The sequence below is a fragment of the Lepisma saccharinum genome, chromosome 6, assembly GCF_977018435.1.
Source record: "Lepisma saccharinum chromosome 6, izLepSacc3.1, whole genome shotgun sequence".
In the NCBI taxonomy this organism is placed as follows: Eukaryota; Metazoa; Arthropoda; class Insecta; order Zygentoma; family Lepismatidae; genus Lepisma; species Lepisma saccharinum.
The window spans coordinates 76721911-76741308 of record NC_139234.1 but is presented as its reverse complement, the minus strand read 5'-3'; the positions used below and the strand labels follow the sequence as shown (position 1 = coordinate 76741308).

The window sequence follows — 19398 nt, the reverse complement described above, 5'->3', positions numbered from 1 at the left end:
TGTCTGTTACAAGATTAACTGGTAAGATAAGATCTCTCGGGAGAAACAACACAACCTTTCTATGCATCAGAAAAAAAAAGGCAGGGCTGTAAATTTCGTTATGATTCAGCTGTGTAAAATACATCGTAAAAAAAAAGTAGTTTTCTTTGCTTCAACCAACTTCATAGTCACCCCCCCCCCATTCAAGGGGAGCAGTCCAAACTCCTTCCTCGACTTGCATTGTAATCCAGCATGAAAAAGGAAACGTGCAACTTGCGATCTTTTTTCACCCAATGCGTATTCTAGGACACATCATTAAACAGCATCGCAGTCGATAATCATTCGGGTTTGGAATTGGATTTCACTTTAAACTGTATATTTAGTCCCGATTAGCCCATCAGCATAAAATGAACTCAAAACAAGGTTTATGAGACCTGTGCATTTTTAGATATCAGAATGGGAGATCATTATTTACTCTCACGTTAATCGGCGATTTAATGTTGGATTTAGGAGTATTCTCGATGTCAAACATCCGCTCCTACAAACGTTTTCCCCTTGAATAATGTTTCTTTAAATTGGTCTCAGTGATCATTCCTACATTGAGCACTTTTTTTTTCTCCCACATGAATGGTTCTGGAGAAAAGTGGTGATTATATTGTGTGCATTTCCTTCCAACATGCTCCGAGTGTTGAGGAAGTTTATTCTTGTCAGATGCAAAATAAAATTTACAGTTTTGCTTATCAGAAGTTGTTTTAACTCTTGTTTTTCTTTCTGGAGATTGAATTTCGTTATCTTCAAATCAAAACAGCTTTGTGAGATTCAAAAGAATGACTTTTTGCTTCGCGCTGGATGAGTCATTGCTGTTATCGGAAAGCGACATCTTTGCAGACGCTAGACAAAACACTGGAGCCAACTGCAGGGTAAAAGCAAGGAGACTGGCTGGAAGTTCAAGCAACAGGTGGTTGAAGAGAAAATCCTCAGCATTTTAAGATAACGCAACTGTCGAAGACTGAACTTTATCAGCAGTGTGAAGAGAAAGAAATGACCCTTGCTTTAAGTTTTACTATGTAACACAATAATACGGCAATATTTCCTATGCAGTAAATGGCATTAAAAGAAAAAATAGCACCTGAATTCTGCAATTATCACATTGCGCCTCTGACATTCCCAGTGGAGAATGAGCTGGGAAGGGGGGGAGACACTGTTTTTTTTAAATACTTGTCCTATATTTTTTGTTCGTTTTCAAGAATGTATCCAGAACTGGTTGCTCCATTTTAGACGTCAAACGAAAGGAAGAGCGGTCAACTTCCACCCTCGCCTGAAATCACCCCGTGTGCAAACACTAGCAAAAAAATCGTGGCTGAAACAATCGTCATCGCTGCCACCCCCCCCCCTCCCCCTACACATTTGACAAGAGGAAAAAAGAGAGAAGTCACTCAGCCAACGGAACACTTTTTTGGCAAATATTATGACATCGGCACAGTTAGGAAAACGTATGAAGTGGGAAATGGGAGTTATGATGCACGTAAGATCGAAGTAAACTCTTGTGGAACCTTGGATGACAAATCATTAAGCAGGTTGACGATCTTTAGTTGACCTATGTGGCTTTGACAGTTTCTCTTTTTATGAAGTGTTTCGAATGAAAGCGGTTACCGGAAGTTGTCTGCTACAAGGTCAAGAGTTGCTCACTCACGGAGACCTGCTGAATTCTAGGTCAGAGCTGGACAGACGGTCCAGACTTCCAGACACCACGCATCTGCATTTTGGAACATTCTTGCGATCTTATCTCTAATTTCTCAAGGTGGTGTCCCCCCTCCCATTCAGTTATCAGCAGCTCCTAGGAGGATGAGAAGGAATAGGATTTGAAGTAGCTGCAGGAGTAGTAGTAGAAAGAAGAGAATTTGAGTCAGCTGTCAGCTGCAGGAAGAGGAGAAGGAATAGATTTGAAGCAGCTACAGAAGTACTAGTAGAAAGAAGAGAATTTGAGTCAGCTATCAGCTGGAGGAGGATGAGAAGGAATAGGATTTGGAGCAGCTGCAGGAGTAGTAGTAGAAAGAAGATAATTTGAGTCAGTTATCAGCTGCAGGAAGAGGAGAGAGAATAGATTTGAAGCAGCTGCAGGAGTACTAGTAGAAAGAAGAGAATTTGAGTCAGCTATCACCTACAGGAAGGGGAGAAAAGAGGATTTGAAGCAGCTGCAGGTGTAGTAGTAGAAAGAAGAGAATTTGAGTCAGCTATCAGCTGCAGGAAGAGGAGAGAGAATAGATTTGAAGCAGCTGCAGGAGTACTAGTAGAAAGAAGAGAATTTGAGTCAGCTATCACCTACAGGAAGAGGAGAAAGAAGAGGATTTGAAGTAGCTGCAGGAGTAGTAGTAGAAAGAAAAGAATTTGAGTCAGCTATCAGCTGCAGGAAGAGGAGAAAAAAGATGATGATTCAAAAACTGCAGGAAGAGTAGAAAAAAAAGAGGATACAGAAAACTGCAGGAGTAGTAGTAGAAAGAAGAGTTTTTGAGTCGGCTATCAGCTGCGTTAAGAGGAGAAAGAATAGATTTGAAGCAGCTGCAGGAAGAGAAGGAAAAAAGAAGATTCAAAAACTGCATGAAGAGGAGGAAGAAGAGGATACAGAAAACTGCAGGAGGAGGATGAGAAAGAATAGGATTTGAAGTAGCTGTAGGAGTAGTAGTAGAAAGAAAAGAATTTGAGTCAGCTATCAGCTGCAGGAAGAGGAGAAGGAATAGATTTGAAGCAGCTGCAGAAGTACTAGTAGAAAGAAGAGAATTTGAGTCAGCTATCAGCTACAGGAAGAGGAGAAAGAAGAGGATTTGAAGCAGCTGCAGGAGTAGTAGTAGAAAGAAGAGAATTTGAGTCGGCTATCAGCTGCAGGAAGAGGAGAAAGAAGAGGATTTGAAGCAGCTGCAGAAAGAGGAGGAAAAAGAAGAGGATTAAAAAAAACTGCAGGAGGAGGAGGAAAAAGAAGAGGATACATAAAACTGCAGGAGGAGGTTGAGAAAGAATAGGATTTGAAGTAGCTGCAGGAGTAGTAGTAGAAAGAAAAGAATTTGAGTCGGCTATCAGCTGCAGGAAGAGGAGAAAGATGATGATTTGAAGCAGCTGCAGGAAGAGGAGGAAAAAAGAAGATGATTCAAAAACTGCAGGAAGAGGAGAAAAAAGAAGAGGATACAGAAAACTGCAGGAGTAGTAGTAGAAAGAAGAGTTTTTGAGTCGGCTATCAGCTGCGTTAAGAGGAGAAAGAAGGATTTGAAGCAGCTGCAGGAAGAGATTTAAAAAGAAGAGTATTTTACGAAACTGCAGGAGGAGGAAGATGATGATTTGAAAGTGGCGGAAAGTGGAGGAAACACATTTGAAATGGTAACGGGACAAAGAGGTTTTGTTTGATGATGTGAAGGATGAAGGATTTGTATTAATATTAATGATAAGATTAGGAATATAGTACAATGAAACGTCAATTTTACTCTGATGAAGGTAAAATGGAGGAAAATGTAAATCTTGGGAAAAGTTGTGTTTTTGTTTTATTGGGAATGAATATTGAAAGTATAATGTGGAATTCTAATATCTGAGAATGTAAGGTCAGAGTTCTATTTTACAAGTAATGTGAATAGATGCAATTTGCAGCACGAGTTTTTTTTTCCTCTGTGCATATCATGCAAATTCATTTTATGAAAGAAAAAAATAGGGTCTTAATCATCAGTCTCTTGCTTCTGTGTAATGGCTAAGCTAGTGGTATAACAAAAAATGGGTGTTAAAAATTAAATTAAATCAACCAATAACAGGGTGGCTAATCACTGGGAATTCTTGGATTATTTGCTCCGGGAATTATCCGTGAATTCTATGGAATTTTTATTCCGTAGATGTGAAAAATTGAAACTTTTATTAATCCAAATCCCTTTGAACTTATACATATTGCCATGAGGCAGGTTTTCACAATTCTCTCAGTTCGTTTCCTTTGTTAGTGTCCTTTGCAGAACAATCTATTTGACAGACTAAAGATTGAAAGATATCATAAAGCTGATAGGTAAATGTCACTTTGAAATTCTTACACAATGAACAGTTTGTCGTAGATTAGTATATCCCATAACATTTGTGACTTGTGTTTGTAGATGTATTTCGAGTTTGAGTATGTGAAATGGCAAATGTAAACTCCACACCTTAATTACGTTAATTGTATATATCATTTAATTGGAATCGCACAGATCCTTTAAATTGTTAACATATTTGTGTGTGTGTGTATGTGAGTGGTGAGAGGAAGTAATACGTAAGGCTGAACCGTACCGTTCAATTTTTGGAAAGTTTGCCTTGAAAACTGGGAATTATACTTGAAATTTTTCAAGGTCTTAGAGTAGCCACCCTGAATAAGTAGTGGAAAAGACTGGGTGTAGTAGTTTGAGTACTAGAAGATTTGATGGTGGTATTAGTTACCTTGAAGAAATAGTACAAGCAGTGATTATTGTAGAACATGAATACAAACTCATTTTTCTTTGAAGAGCTAATGTATGTTATCTTAGATGATTTGAATTTTTTTTTTTTTTGTAATATATGCCATTTATATGAAATTTTATCTTGATCATTGAAGGAATGAGTTACAGTTTCGTTTAAGGTACACATTTGTTTCAATTCTGTTAAAGTAACAATGACCTCTAGGTTGTAGATTTATCCTGTTGCAGTTGTAATTTGATCTCTAATGGAATTTTCAGATCGAAGTGACAAGCAGCAAGTGATAAGACATCTCACTTGGACATGAACGTTCAGAAAAGAAAATTCTTGACAAACTGCACATGATGCTTGCCACTTGCATCTCGCTCCAGCTGGCCCTTTTTCTCATTATGTTGCCTCCATCTGCTGATCGTGCATGTGCAATTGTCACATGCTAGAAATAAAATGTTGAATTAGTAAATGCCAATGAGTTTCTGGTGGCGATGATAGAAGCATTGCTGACAGGAAGTCACGAGTGAGTGTGCGAAGTGATGGGTTGTCTTGGTTGTGAACCACCTGAGGGCTGTGACTCAGAACTGCCATGATGGAAGTGCATTGTGTTATTCAACTCATGCATGAACCACCCGCTTCAATGTACAAATTATAAATAAATGTTGGAGATAGGCATGAAGCATTGAATGATTCAATCTTCCTTGAGGTTCCGCCAACAGGTTAAGCTGACAAAGTGGCCTAACTTATAAAATTAGCATCGTTCTACAGACTGGAAGGAAAAGTGCCTAATCTGTGTGCAGTTTGTGGTCATGTCACTTTGGTCTGAAAGCTCCTAAAGTTGATTATGAAGCTTTAAAAATATAATTATAAATATTAAAAATAATTGTGTTTCAACTCCCATGTATTTCTTAAGAACAAAAATGCTTTCTCTCAAAGTTTTTGCTAGTTGGAGCTATATTTTGGCAGCCACTTTTTCAGTTTTCTCTTTGTTTGTGCAGTTGTGTTAACTCAAATATTCTAATTAAACTAAAAGAAGTAACACCAATCACTCCCATTAAAGCTTAGAAAAATGATCCCCCCGCATTTAATACATTACATAATCACACATGTAAACTTGTAGCTTCCATCCAACACTAGGCCACAAGGGTTTCCCTCATTTAGCTCCTCACACTTTGTAAAGGAAACTGAACCCCTTGATCTTATTGCATCTGTTAGTAGGTTATGCAACTGTGTATTTTAAGTAGGTAATGGATTTCCTTTTGTCCAGATTGCAGGGTACCTGTATGGAATCAGTCCTCCAGATAATCCGCAGGTGAAGGAGATCCGGTGCATTGTGATGCCACCTCAGTGGGGAACGCACCAGACAGTCCACCTGCCTGGGCAGCTGCCGAACCACCAGTATCTGAAGGAGATGGAACCACTGGGATGGATTCACACGCAACCCAATGAATTGCCACAGCTTTCGCCACAGGTAAGATGGCCCTACACCAGTGCTCGAAAAATCTTCTTCAGAGCTAGGCCCCAGCTCTGAATATCAGGTGCCAGGAAACCACCTACTAGCAATTGTGCATACTACGGTGTTTCAAAAATCATGCAACCCAAACTTTAAATATATATATATATATCTTAAGAGTTTTCTGCATTATAAAGCCTCATCCATTGAGATATTTTTCAATGCTAAAAAATTAGCAGTTTACGCCACACAGAAAATTAGATAAATTAGTAACTGGCGGAAGGCAGTGTTCAATTTTTTCCAGAAATGCATTTTTGAGAGAAAAATATGTAAGAAATTATCAAAGGGTCATAATTAGATGTCTGATGCCATATCAGTCTGTCATTTGTGACCAATATTGATCATGTGCAGCATTTGATGAATTTTTGACTGGCGATTTTATGGGTTGAATGAAAAGTGCCATTTATGGGGCATATCCTCCATAAATGGCAACACTAGTAGGTCAAAATTTTATCAACAGACGCATGCAACATGTCCTTAAATATTGACCATACTCCATGACACGGGTTAGGTGGCAGAACAGCCTCAGGCTGAACCTCGCCCACGCAAATAAAGAATCTTCAAAATTTAGTACATATTACAGCAAAAGATCACAGTTGCTGGGCTGAAAATTTTAGTTGCCATGGCGACCTGGATTTTTCGAGCCCTGCCCTACACTATTTATTCTATAACCATTGAGAGTGATAGGATGTTTGCCTGTAAATATATACAGGGTGCTACAAAAGGCTAACTGCAAGTAGTAAGCAGCCAGTTTGTATGTACTTCAGACAGATTGATGGATGTGAAATTACAGTGAATAGATGTGTTATGAGTCTTACCAAAAAAATGAAAGAAAATTCCCCAACTCCAGGTTTCTTTCAAAGCCTTAACTTTTATTCGCAATTTGATTTTGGCAACTTTCTGCCACATTATTTTCATTAATTTAAAGTGAAGGAAAATTCTGTTAGGAATTGATTTAGCCAGGAAGATATGAGTGTTAGTCTGATATTAAAAATGTAAAATAATATTCTGATGTGGTTATAGAATGGAAATGTGTGTAATATTTTTGATCCCTTATTTCCCCGCAGGATATCACAACACATGCAAAAGTTATGGCTGAGAACTCCGTATGGGATGGAGAGAAGACCATAATAATCACATGCAGTTTCACACCTGGGTCCTGCTCTCTAACAGCATACAAACTCACACCGAGGTAAGTTTTAGTGATGGATAGATATTACAGGGTATTTGGCTACTGGTAATGTCAAGAATTATGCATGATTTTTTTTTTTTTGACATAAGGAATTATTCTTAATTTTATTCAGGGGGAAATGAAAATACACTTCTTTTGTGGTCCTCTCTCTTATTTAGCTGTCATCCTCATTGAAGATTTATCTTATTATTTTGACACCACTGGTGTGTGGGGTCAGGGGTCATTTTACTTTAGACAATTAATTACTGCGTGGATGTCCTGAGGGCAATTGATCAATTCTGGATTTTAAATGGGGGGGATCATTTTCCTAAGCTTTAATGTGAGTAATGGGCATTAACATTTGTTATTTAACTATCTTTTCACCTCCCCAATGTCATAGTGGTAACGTCACTGTAATCAAGATGTCCTGGGCACCTTTAAACTGTAGATGCAGTCCCTAGTAGCCTATCTGTGCATAAAGTGGACTTAAAGTATACTTCAAACAATTCATACAAAGTATCTTCAGCAGGTCACTTATGGCCCTTGCAATAAATCGAATAGATAGTGTAAGATGTAGCGCTGTTTTAAAGTTTTTATATAACTTTTGTTACAATTATGGTTAGACAGAAGACATGGTTTTGCTGCTTCTATTGAAAGCATTAACTGGGCTTGAAATAGAATAGCTTGTGTAAATAGAATTTCAGTGTACATCGATATTAAAATCATTATCATTAGCTGTTTACAAAGTAAAATTTCTTCTTTAATTCCAGCGGTTACGAGTGGGGTCGCCAGAACACAGACAAAGGCAACAATCCAAAGGGCTACCTTCCAAGTCATTACGAAAAGGTGCAGATGTTGCTCTCAGACAGGTTCCTTGGTTTCTTCATGGTGCCTGGGCAGGGCTCGTGGAACTACAATTTCATGGGTAAGTGCTTTTGGAAGACATTCATGGTGGACAAGTATTCCTTATCTGCTAAGAATATGACTTTCAACCAGTGCTGACACTTTACCAATTCACACTGATACTTATATGGGTACAGGAAATTACAGCTTCCAAATTGAAGCAATGTTAAGAAATAAATGCAATCTCTCATACCATGTCAGTTATTGCTTGGATATCACTTGAATCAGGGCATTTCCTCAGTATGCATTGTCGTGTCTTGGTCTGTTTGTTACGCATGCACAGTGAGTGCTTCTCACTGTGTCACTTATCACTTTGGTCTGAAAGCTGCCTAGATACCTGAGCTGTTTTCAACATGTTTATTTCCCTTTTTTCTTTATTTTCAGCATGAAATTTGAAATTTGATATTGTATATCTAGAGACTAATGGTCCTATAGTTAGGATTCAGACCTTGATTTGTTCAGTTTGGGGAGTGAAAGAAATTTTATTAATTTCCTCATTTTAAAAAAAAATGGATTTTCATCTTGATTAGGATTGAACTTTTATTTAAATACAGTTTTGAAATTAAGTTTTCGAACTGAAATCTCAATTTTTCATTCACTGAACATATATGCTACGAAGTATAAATGTTTGGCATTTACAGTTGAACCTTGATTTTACGTTTTGCAGAGGATCAAGCTGAAATAACTTAAAATGTGGGAAAATGTATAATCAGGGAAAATTTTATAGCATTTTGCTCTGTTGGGACCATGAAGATTGAATTTACAATACATGAGAATGTAAAACCGGGAAACGCAAATTTGGGGTTCCACTGTGTGTAACCCTTTGCAACTGTACGATGTAAATCTACCAGAGTTTTCCTTAAACTGTTGAAAGGTGTTCATGTGAATAATCAGAATAGCTGTTATTTTACCATAGTTGCGACGCAATTTTGGTGCAGAGTTAATCAAAAGTAGCACATTTTGCATAATCCTTAACCACATTGCTTATCATATTGATAGTGTAGTCATTTTTAATGTCCAGTATGAAATTTTATGTCTGCATTACACTGATTTACACTTCTTTGATTAGGTGTTCGACATGATCCGAACATGAAGTATGAGCTGCAATTGGCGAATCCAAAAGAATTCTATCACGAAATTCACAGACCGGCTCATTTCCTGAACTTCTCATCTCTGGAGGATGGAGAAGGAGTGGGTGCCGACCGAGAAGACTTGTATGCTTAGAAGCGTGTGAAGTAAAAAGTGACTAAAAGCTGTAAATAACTTCAAAAGAAATATGTTCACCTGGCTGCATAATTTTTGCACTTGGTGTTCCAGGAATGTACTGTGTTTACACATTTGTGTAATTTTATTTTGCGTTTGTTTCGAAGTAGAAGACTGGATTGTAGTGTATTTTTTTCTCATTTTAGTTCACATGATCAATATTACAATATTATTATCATTATATTTTAATGATGTATTGGATGCTGTATATACTTTCAATAAAGATTTATTTGTAATGTAATGTAACTTGTAACTGGCAAGAAGTGTAGAGGAAAAATTGAAGGCAATGTTGCTGAGAATTTCAAGTAAGCAACAGTATGGGATGTGCTACAATACTTTCAAGACTTATCTGCTTTTGTTAGTGGTAGATAAAACCTGCGACCCAAACTTTTTTGATGCTTTTCTTTTTCCAAAAAATTGTTTTTCTGACATTTCAGTAGTAATTTCTCCAAAATTCATTTTCAGATTATAAGCCATACTCAACATTAACCTTTATTGGATAGTTTACTGCAGCTTCTCAGGATGGGAAGCTTTCAAGCACATGCTTTTGTTTTTCTCATAGTATTATGCTCTTGTAGAAAGGAAAATTACGATATCCCATTTCCCAAAGCAGAATTTTAGGTGCTGATAAATACCTTAGTCTAGCAGTAAAGCTATGGAAATGTTGTTTTGTTGTATAGGCTGTATGTAGGTGTAGATGTACAACTGCTGGAAACAGTTTTTTGGTGTCATGCGCTTAGTAGGAGTCAGTCTGGGGCAGACAGGAGTTGAAAACATTCTTTGTGGAAATTTCATTTCTTAATTTTTATTGTAACCCCTCTTTAAAGTTAGAGTTTCTGGAAAAGTGGTCTTTTGTGTTACATTAAATTCAAGAAACAAAATACACATCCAGTGCTAGAACCAATAGACTACCTAGGAATAGATGGCAACACTACTTTCTTTCTATTGTATTATGATACGCTAGGAAACAATTTTCAACTATACATTGCATGATTGTAGGTATGGAGTAGTGCTACATTTTGGAATTTTTGTACTCGCTTCAGTTCAATGTAGGGGTTGCAGAGGTCCCCAAAAAGAAGTTTCTTGGTTAAATTACCTTCTTTTTTTTCTAATTGCAAGATGGAATGTCCACATTACACCTGGGTAAAATTGATAATACATACTTATTTTTTAACCTTTTGTACTTGCTTTAGAACATGGACAGAAGTCCCAAATAGTCAACATATTACTGCCTGAGACTCGAGAACCTCTTCATTTCAAGAAAAATTTCAAAAGAGAGATGATACAGCTATATATTACAAAATCCATATGCATACATAATCATCTTTCATACATACACACACACACACAGACAATTGACTTTTTAAATAATAACAATGTGGTAAAAATGTGACTGAAAACAAACAGAATAGAATGGATTTTTTTTCCACTTTTCTCTTAACATAGAACATAACAATCAAAACTGGTAAATTGCTGCATGTAATTGCAGTGGAATACTTACATATTAATATTTTGAATAACTTCTAATTCTTACAATTTGAAAGGATGAGTATCAATGTCTCTGAGAATCACTAATAATAATAATAATTCAGCCCTAAAAATAAATGTATGCATTGTGTGTGCGTGTGTGTGTGTGTGTATATATTTTATACCTATAAAAGTGTTGTTGAAGTAAGATTCAGATACACAAATTCTACAATGTAGATGCTTAACTTGATGATAATCAAACTTAAGATACATTAGTTCAAAATTTGGTGAGAAAACCAGGAAAGGTGTGGGGTTTATATCAAAGTTAAAAATATAATATTTGTTTGTTCCTGTTTCCAGGTTGAATATGAACATTAAGGAAACATTTGTAATTGTTTTAGCAGTAGATCAACAATAGTGTAAACTATTTAAATGAAATATGTCTGCAAACTGACAGAAAAACTGAACTTTAATTAGAAGGGGATGGAAATATTGGCAGGTTAATAGTTTGCATAATAATGCAGAAACATGTTTATAATTCATAACTAGAACAATATGATTCTTTAACTAATGATTAGTGAATGTAAAAGAAAGCAAAAAATTCTTCAAACTATATGTAATGCTCAATTTGTTTCTATTTTTGACAACTTAATTTCTTGCCAAAGTAATTACAAGGGCAAGTTGAAACTGCATATCATCTTTTTTTAATGGCAGATTCCAAATAAAGCAAACCATTTTTCATCTTGAACATTAAGTCTTATAAAACCTTTACTCCTCCATATTAACTTCCTCAAGTGAAGTGTTAGTGTCAGAATACTTAACTTGTAACTGTTTGAAGGCTTCCTGCAATTCTTCAGTTGATAGGTTTTTCTTTTCTGCCAAGACCTGAAGTTCAGAGATGAGCTCAAACATTCTTCTCTCTCTCAAATTCTCTCCTTCCACAACAGGCAAGGGCTGCAATCAGATTAAGAAACACTTGTTTTAACACACTACCTTCTTATTATTGCTACTGAAGTAAGGTATGTATTGATTTAAAACTTTGTAGCCTAATAATCTGATATACAATGACAAATGTTTCCAGAAGACCCTGATTCATTAATTTATCCAAAGAACCCTATGTATGTAGACATTTATTTTACATGGACAGGGTATATGCAGAGGACAACCATGGTTGATTTGTTCAGGTGTTTTCCTCAAAAGGCCAAGAAAAATGAGAACTTGTACAGTCACGGACACTGCCAGCTTGTAATGAAGTAATGAATACATTGACTTTCAATGGAATCGTTACAAGCCGTTAGTGTCTGTGACTGTACATAACATGCACAAAAGCTATCTCGTTACCTGCATACATGCCTTAAAAATTTCTACTTTTCATATTATATACAGTACATGAAGGATTCTTTATCATAATCTTTTCAAAACCTGTATGAACAGCACACGTATTCTAGATACAAATAAGAATTACTGCTTTACTTCAGAGTTATGATAAGTGTCTTTAAACTAGAACTACCAATATCATATTGTTTGAAACAAACTTTTTGTAAAAATGAAAATTGCAGTTATAAATCTCGGAAAAAGCAAGTCAGCAAACATATGCATACATACATATTAACATGCTTCGTAAATTATATTAACTGAACATTACCTGCAGTTATTTTCCATGGTGCTCAAATAATATGAACCCCTGAACGTTATCTGCAGGCATTTTGCAGGCCCCCTCAGATCATCTGAACTCTTGAACATCCTTCACAGGCATTTTGCATTCTTAACAGATTCTCTGAATCCCTGAACATTATCTGCAGGTATATTTCATGCTTCACAATTATTTGAACTCCAGAACATTATCTACAGGCTTTTCCTATGATTTGCAAGTTATCTGAACTTCTAAATGTTATCTGCAGACATTTTGCTTTTACAGGTTATCTCAACTCCTGAAAATTATCTAGACATTTTGCATGCTTTACAGATTATCTGCAGGCATTTTGAATGTGTTCTCATCATTATCTGGTCTCCTGAACATTATCTGCAGGCCTCAGATTATCTGAACGCTGAACATTTTCTGCAGGTATATTTTGTGCTTTACGATTATCTGAACAACATTATCTGTAAGCATTTTACAGGCTTCACAGATTATCTGAGGTCCTGGAACATTATCAGTAAACATTTTGCATGTTTTACAGGTTATTTGGGCTCCTGAACTTACCTTCATCTGCAGACATATTACATGATTTACAGATTGTCTGAACTCCTAAATACCATGTGCAGGCTTTTTACATGCTTCATTTTGCAGGCCTCTCAGGTTATCTGAACTTCTGAACATTATATGCAGGCTTCACAGATTATTTAAGGTCTTGGAACAATATCTCTAGGCATTTTGCATCATTTACAGATTGTCTGAACTGAATATTATCTGTATACCCTGTCCCAGCTAACTGTGGAGCAGGGCCGTGCATAGCGGCAGAGGAGGAGGAGGGGGAGAGAAATTGAGTAGTGAAAGTGCAGCGTTGCCAGCTGTACGGTACTAATTGTACATGTACGGAATTCATGTCATGTACGGACTTACGGTACCTAAATGTACGGTCCATTTGCCATGTGCATACGGTATTATCATTTTCAAAAGTTTGCAATGCTGCAGAGCAAAGTAGGGAAATCGGGTATCTCCAGTTGCCCATTACGCAATCCCATTTCTCTCACTGTTCCTCGGTGGAGCCGTCTTACATCACTACTTGTGCAGAGACTTATTCTCATTTGCCTGGTCTACAGTTAGCTGGTACAGGTTTTAGGTATTTTTCAGGCTTTATTTTGCAGGCTTCACAGGTTATTTGAACTCCTAAACATCCTTCACAGGCATTTTGCATGCATCACAGATCATGTGAACATTTTCTGCAGTTATATTTCATGCTTCATGATTACGTGAACTCCTGAACATTACCTGCAGGCATTTTGCATGTTTCACAGGTTAATTGGACTCCTGAACTTACCTTCATCTGCAGACATTTTACAGGTTGTCTGAACTAAATATCGTGTGCAGGTTTTTTACATGCTTCATTTTGCAGGCCTCTCAGGTTATCTAAACTCCTGAACACCCTTCACAGGCATTTTGCGTGCATCACAGATCATGTGAACATTTTCTGCAGTTATATTTATTTCATCCTTCATGATTATCTGAACTCTGAACATTACCTGCAGGTATATTCCATTTTTCATGAATATCTGAACTCCTGAACTTACCTTCATCTGCAGACATTTTACATAATTTACAGATTGTCTGAACTCCTAAATATCATGTGAAGGTATTTTACATGCTTCATTTTGTAGGCCTCACAGGTTATCTGAACTTCTGAACATTATCTGCAGACTTCACAGATTATACAACATCCTGGAACAATATCTTTAGGCATTTGACATTCTTCACAGATTATCTGAAGTCCAGAACATTATCTGCAGACATTTTGCATGATTTACAGATTGTCTGAACTGAATATTATCTGTAGGTATTTTTCATGCTTCATTTTGCATGCATCACAGATCATCTGAACATTTTCTGCAGGTACATTTCATGCTTCATGATTATCTGAACTCGTGAACATTAGCTGCAGATATATTCCATGGTTCATGATTATCTGAACTCCTGAACTTACCTGCAGGCATTTTAGGTGATTTACAGATTGTCTGAACTCCTAAAGATCATGTGCAGGTTTTTTACATGCTTCATTTTGCAGGCCCCTCAGGTTATCTGAACTTCTGAACATTACAACAGTTGTGAAATAGAAAATGGCTTGGGGCACCGTGATGATATTTGCACCCTTTTATGGTAAATAGCAGGGGGCAAGCATTGGCGGCCAAGGGCAACTGCATGGGGGTACAGAGGAACAATTGCCCTCTTTGCAAAAATTAGATCTAAAAATTTTCTTGCTTGCTTCGTTCGCAATCTCCTTGTTTTCTGTAATGTAATGTATTTAAATAATATGTGTTGTATATATGTATTGAATAGACTTTGAATATGTACGCAACTTAGTGTTAGCGTGTGTATTTTCTTATTTTGTGTCTCTCCATATTGCATATGTGTAAAACCTATGTTGTGCTTGAAAGTTATACGTTATCAACGTTTGCACACCTTACCACTCTTAATTGGCAGTATTGGCTCATATAATATATACATATGTATTTGAAAGATGTGAATTGGAGATAAAACTATACCTTTCTTTGCACGTTTATCTGCTCCACAAGCTGCTGGGCATTTTGCACAACTGATGGAGGAAGATTTGAAACCTGTGCAAGTTTAATTCCATAGTTCTCCACCTTTGTAACTCCTTTCACAAGTTTGTGGGTGTAGTTCAGCTGTGTCCTGTCTTTGCCTTGCACAGCTTCTTCAGATGTATCAAGATGATAGCTGGAAAGCAAAGAAAATTATTGGAAATGCATTTTCTTTTAGTTCATCAATTATTCATATGTGTTTAGAAATTACTTTCAGATTTGTCACTGAGGTGCAACGTGCAACCTTTTATGAAGGTGCCCAAACATCAACCTCGCTTGGATGAGAGTGAGATTGAGAGTGTGTGAGTGAGTGCATGCATGCATGCATACTTAGGCATAATACACTAAAAACTAAGTTCCTTCAACTCTTTAAAATTTTTCTCCTCAGAATCTTTCAACTTGGCCATGTAGATCAAATAATTGTAGAATGGAATAAAAGTGGACTGGCTACTAAGAAAACCCCATAACCTTCAAATCTTCCACAAAACCCTGTCTCAATGATGTCCTGTTGTAGATCTTTCATAAACTCCCCTTAAGTTATGTCCTTAACTATATCTGCCTTCATGTTATTCACAAAGAATTCTAAATCATGTTCTTCTAACCGACACAAAATTCTCTGAATTAGGTCACCTATCAAATTGTCCACAAACACCTCTGAATTTTGACTCCCTTCTAATTCTCTATAAAACCTAAATTGCCACCATCAAATTCTCCTTAAACCCTCTAAATTAGGTCTCCTTTCAAATTCTCCATAAAATCATAGAGCTATGATACCAGCCTGAGCATGGGTGTTCATCAATTTCATTTTATCATTACTCATCCTCATCTTCATGTTTAGTCAAAAGTGTCATAAAAGCAAACTAAAATAAACTAAATCAATCAAACAATAAATATCTAAATTACAGTAAATTTCTCTTCAAATTCTCCACAAAGCTCACTAAATTATGCCACTTTTCAAATTCTCACCATTAATCTATTCTCCTTTTTGTTTACAAAGTAAATATATATGTGTATAAGCCTTTTCACTTACGTAATGTCATTTACTGAACTTACTTTGTGACATTATAGTAGAGATCCTGGAGCTTGGTGAGCAGAATGAAATGAGTTGCGAAGAAAATGAAAGCTTTTGTTTCCAAGAGCCTCTCCGAAAGGGCCCATGCAATGGCTGTTCCTTCTTCACAAGAAGTTCCCCTTCCAAGCTCATCAACAATCACAAGAGAACAATCTGTTACTCTCTGCAGGATGTAGTTCATCTCTTTCATCTGGAAGAAAGGAGTGAAGTTTAGTTTTAAGGAATTGAAAATATGAGTTGAGTCCATGTAATCACAACTATGCTATAATGAATATTAATTAATTAATTTATTATCCTTGTACTTTTTTTTTTTTGTTTATTTGATATTTCCACACAAAACTATCAGTCGTCCTTTCTTACAGCCAGGGCCCCCCACTATGTGCATGAGCATAAAGTGCTATGCATGGGGGATAGCTTTTCAGTTGCCTCAGGGAAGGTATATGGCAAAGAAAGGGAATACAAGTGTACCTATCTCTTACCATGCTAAATACATACGCTCATGATTTGAGTTGGTGTTTTAAGTCCACTTTATGCACAGTAAGGCTAATCGGGACTGGACCTACAGTTTAAAGTGGAATCCGAACCACTTGTGCCTCCACCGGGTATCGAACCCGAGACCCCTTGATTACAAGGCAATGACGCTACCACTGCGCCATGGGAGAGGCCCCATACGCTCATGATAATTTCAGTCATGCTCTTCTTTGTTTCGTTTTCATGAAATGATGTCATGTTCATGACATATTACTTACATGTATGTATGAGTTATTATGCTGGTATTTTTATCAACTTGTAATCTCTGACTCCATATTTTCAGTCCTTACTACAATTAAAAATACACTACTGTGTAATGGAGTAAAATAACCCATGGCACAAGAACCCTTGAGAGCCAAGACCTACCTAGCAACTGCTGGCCTCATTCCCACATGTCTCAGTAGAGGTGGGTGATTGTTCAACCAGTTGCGAGGTGACATGTGGTCAGCATGACAAACTTCCAGTCGTTGTTGAAGGCTTTCACAACCGGGTTACACTACTCATCCGTAGCTCCCCAATTTCCTCATGATGGTGCATGGCCATCGGTCCCATACACTGGCCAAAATGTAAAGGGGAAAAGTTGTTATGCTTCAGTTGTTATGCTTTCCCCAGGAGACCAGAACCAGCATGCAACCCATAACTTCAGCTCAAATCATGATGCCTTAGACCAGTGGTTTCCAACTTCAAAAGGTCCGAGGGCCAAAATTATATCCAGCAGTTGATTGGCGGGCCGCATTTTTTTTTTTGGGGGGGGGGTGTTAAAAATTACAAAAATTGTAAGTACTGAACTGAAAATGTAGTACTTTCGAATGACCTAAATTTCTAAAATGAGGCAATAAAAACAATGGAATCACAAAATCAAAATGGTATAATTACAATTTATTTCACAAAAACCCGATACCTATGGATGAATTGAAAGAAATGAAAAACACACCTTACAAATAAGAGTCCTTCATAGTAAGTGTTCAATGTGAGAATTGAGGCCGATCTGCTTCTTTTATTAAAGTTGGAATGTCCACTTCAATTTCTGTATTTGAAAGTCTCAGAAGGTGAAGCAATGAAGAATCTGCCAGTCGGCTTCTGTAACGGTTCTTGATGAACTTCATTGAAGAGAAAACACTTTCACACGTGTATGTGCTGCCGAACATCGATGTCATTCTTTGCCCAAAACTACGAAGGTTTGGAAAGCGTTCCTTTGAAAGGTATTTGAAAAACTCTGGCCCCTTTTCTTGCCTAGTTTGAAGGAACACATCGCCTTGCAAATCACACAATTCAAGTTGGAGAGAAGCTTCTTGTTCTTCGATGTTAACACCAAGAGGATTGCTAAATAGCTGGATGCTGCTTTTAAGTTCTTCAAAATCTTTAAATCTGGTGTCAAACTCATCCATTATTTCTTTAATATTTGCACTGAATTCAGAAAAGTCCAGTGTTTCTTCATCTTCTGCTAGCCGCCGACAGCTTGGAAAATGGACCAGGTTATTCCTCTCCAAAGTAACGTTGAAAATCTTCAGTTTATTACGAAACCCATTTATGTTTCCCATTAAATCTGACACCAGCTGGTTTCTTCCCTGCAGTTTCAAGTTCAGTTCGTTCAGATGGCCTGTGATATCTGTTAGAAACGCCAGTTGTTTAAGGAAGTCCATACTCTGAAACTGTTCCAGTTGTCTTGCGTCCGATGAGGCAAACTGTTCAAGGAACGCAAGGATTTCATTTCTTATTGCAAAAAATCTCTGAAGGCACTTTCCTGCACTCAACCACCTCACATGGTTAAAAAGAAGTAAGTCGTCATATTCTGCCTCCTTATCCTCCAAAAACTCTCGTAACTTTCTATGTAGAAGGGCTCTGTTCCCCCCTCGAATCTTGTTTATTATTTGTATAACTGTTTTAAATACTTCATTTAGTTTCACTGATTTCCCACACAGAGCCATTTGGTGAAGGATGCAATGAAACGCTGGACAATTTACTCCACTTTCCTTAAGCATTCCTACAAATCCAGATTTATCTCCTGTCATCGATTTTGCTCCATCTGTTACAATGCATGAACACTTATCAAAACCTCCGATCTTATCTACCGACATTTTTACCGCATCATATATGTCCTTCCCTTTAGTGGTTCCGTGAAGAGAGCAGAGGTCAAATAATTCTTCGTTTGTTGAAAAATCGTCTTGCGTTATACGTATAAATATCAAGAGCTGACTCACATCTGTCTGATCTGTACTTTCATCCAGACACAACGAAAAATAGGAACTACTTTTAACCATGTTATACATTTTTTCTGTTACTTGTTCTCCCATATCCATAACCCGTCTTTGTACAGTCTGGTTAGAAAGTGAAACTGATTCAAATTTGCTAGCAACGCTAGAGTCCCCGAAAGCCTTTGCCATTTCAATTGCGCACCTTTTCACTATGTTTCCATCAGAAAAAGGTTTCTTTGCCTTAGCAAGTTCAAGTGAAACTGCATAAGAAGCATGCAGAGCTGACGTCTGCCCCTTTGTAAAACTGCTAAACATACCTGTCTGCTGTTTGACTTTCTTCTTCAGGTCCACAATTAACAAATCCCTAGACTCTTCTTCATATTTTCCGTATCTTTCTTCATGCTTAGTTGTATAATGTCTCTTCACGTTATATTCCTTGAGCACTGATATAATTTGCAAACACACCAAACACTGCAGCTTTCCATTGTTGTTCGTAACGAGGTAGTCCTTTTCCCAACGTTCTTGGTAGGTTCTATTTTCATTTTCAATCTTACGTTTTTTGGAGATATTGCTGATTTCGATATTTGCACAAACTTTAACAATT

The 19398-nt window shown here is 37.1% G+C and overlaps 2 protein-coding genes across 2 annotated transcripts in view; one reads left to right on the top strand and one right to left on the bottom strand.

The window, feature by feature from the left end:
* Prp8 (pre-mRNA processing factor 8) overlaps window positions 1–9513 on the top strand; it is a 116443-nt gene extending 106930 nt beyond the window's left edge. The window contains exons 39-42 of the mRNA XM_083124178.1: window positions 5690–5893; window positions 7003–7127; window positions 7877–8031; window positions 9079–9513. Of these exons, the coding sequence (XP_082980304.1) occupies window positions 5690–5893; window positions 7003–7127; window positions 7877–8031; window positions 9079–9233 (639 nt within the window). The 3' untranslated portion in view covers window positions 9234–9513. The remainder of the gene's footprint in view (window positions 1–5689; window positions 5894–7002; window positions 7128–7876; window positions 8032–9078) is intronic.
* A 1146-nt stretch (window positions 9514–10659) lies between these two features.
* LOC145988893 (mutS protein homolog 4-like) overlaps window positions 10660–19398 on the bottom strand; it is a 56800-nt gene continuing 48061 nt past the window's right edge. Inside the window, exons 15-17 of the mRNA XM_083124179.1 lie at window positions 16050–16258; window positions 14940–15132; window positions 10660–11693 (exon numbers count right to left, since the gene is read on the bottom strand). Coding sequence (XP_082980305.1) covers window positions 11508–11693; window positions 14940–15132; window positions 16050–16258 — 588 coding nt within the window. The 3' untranslated portion in view covers window positions 10660–11507. The remainder of the gene's footprint in view (window positions 11694–14939; window positions 15133–16049; window positions 16259–19398) is intronic.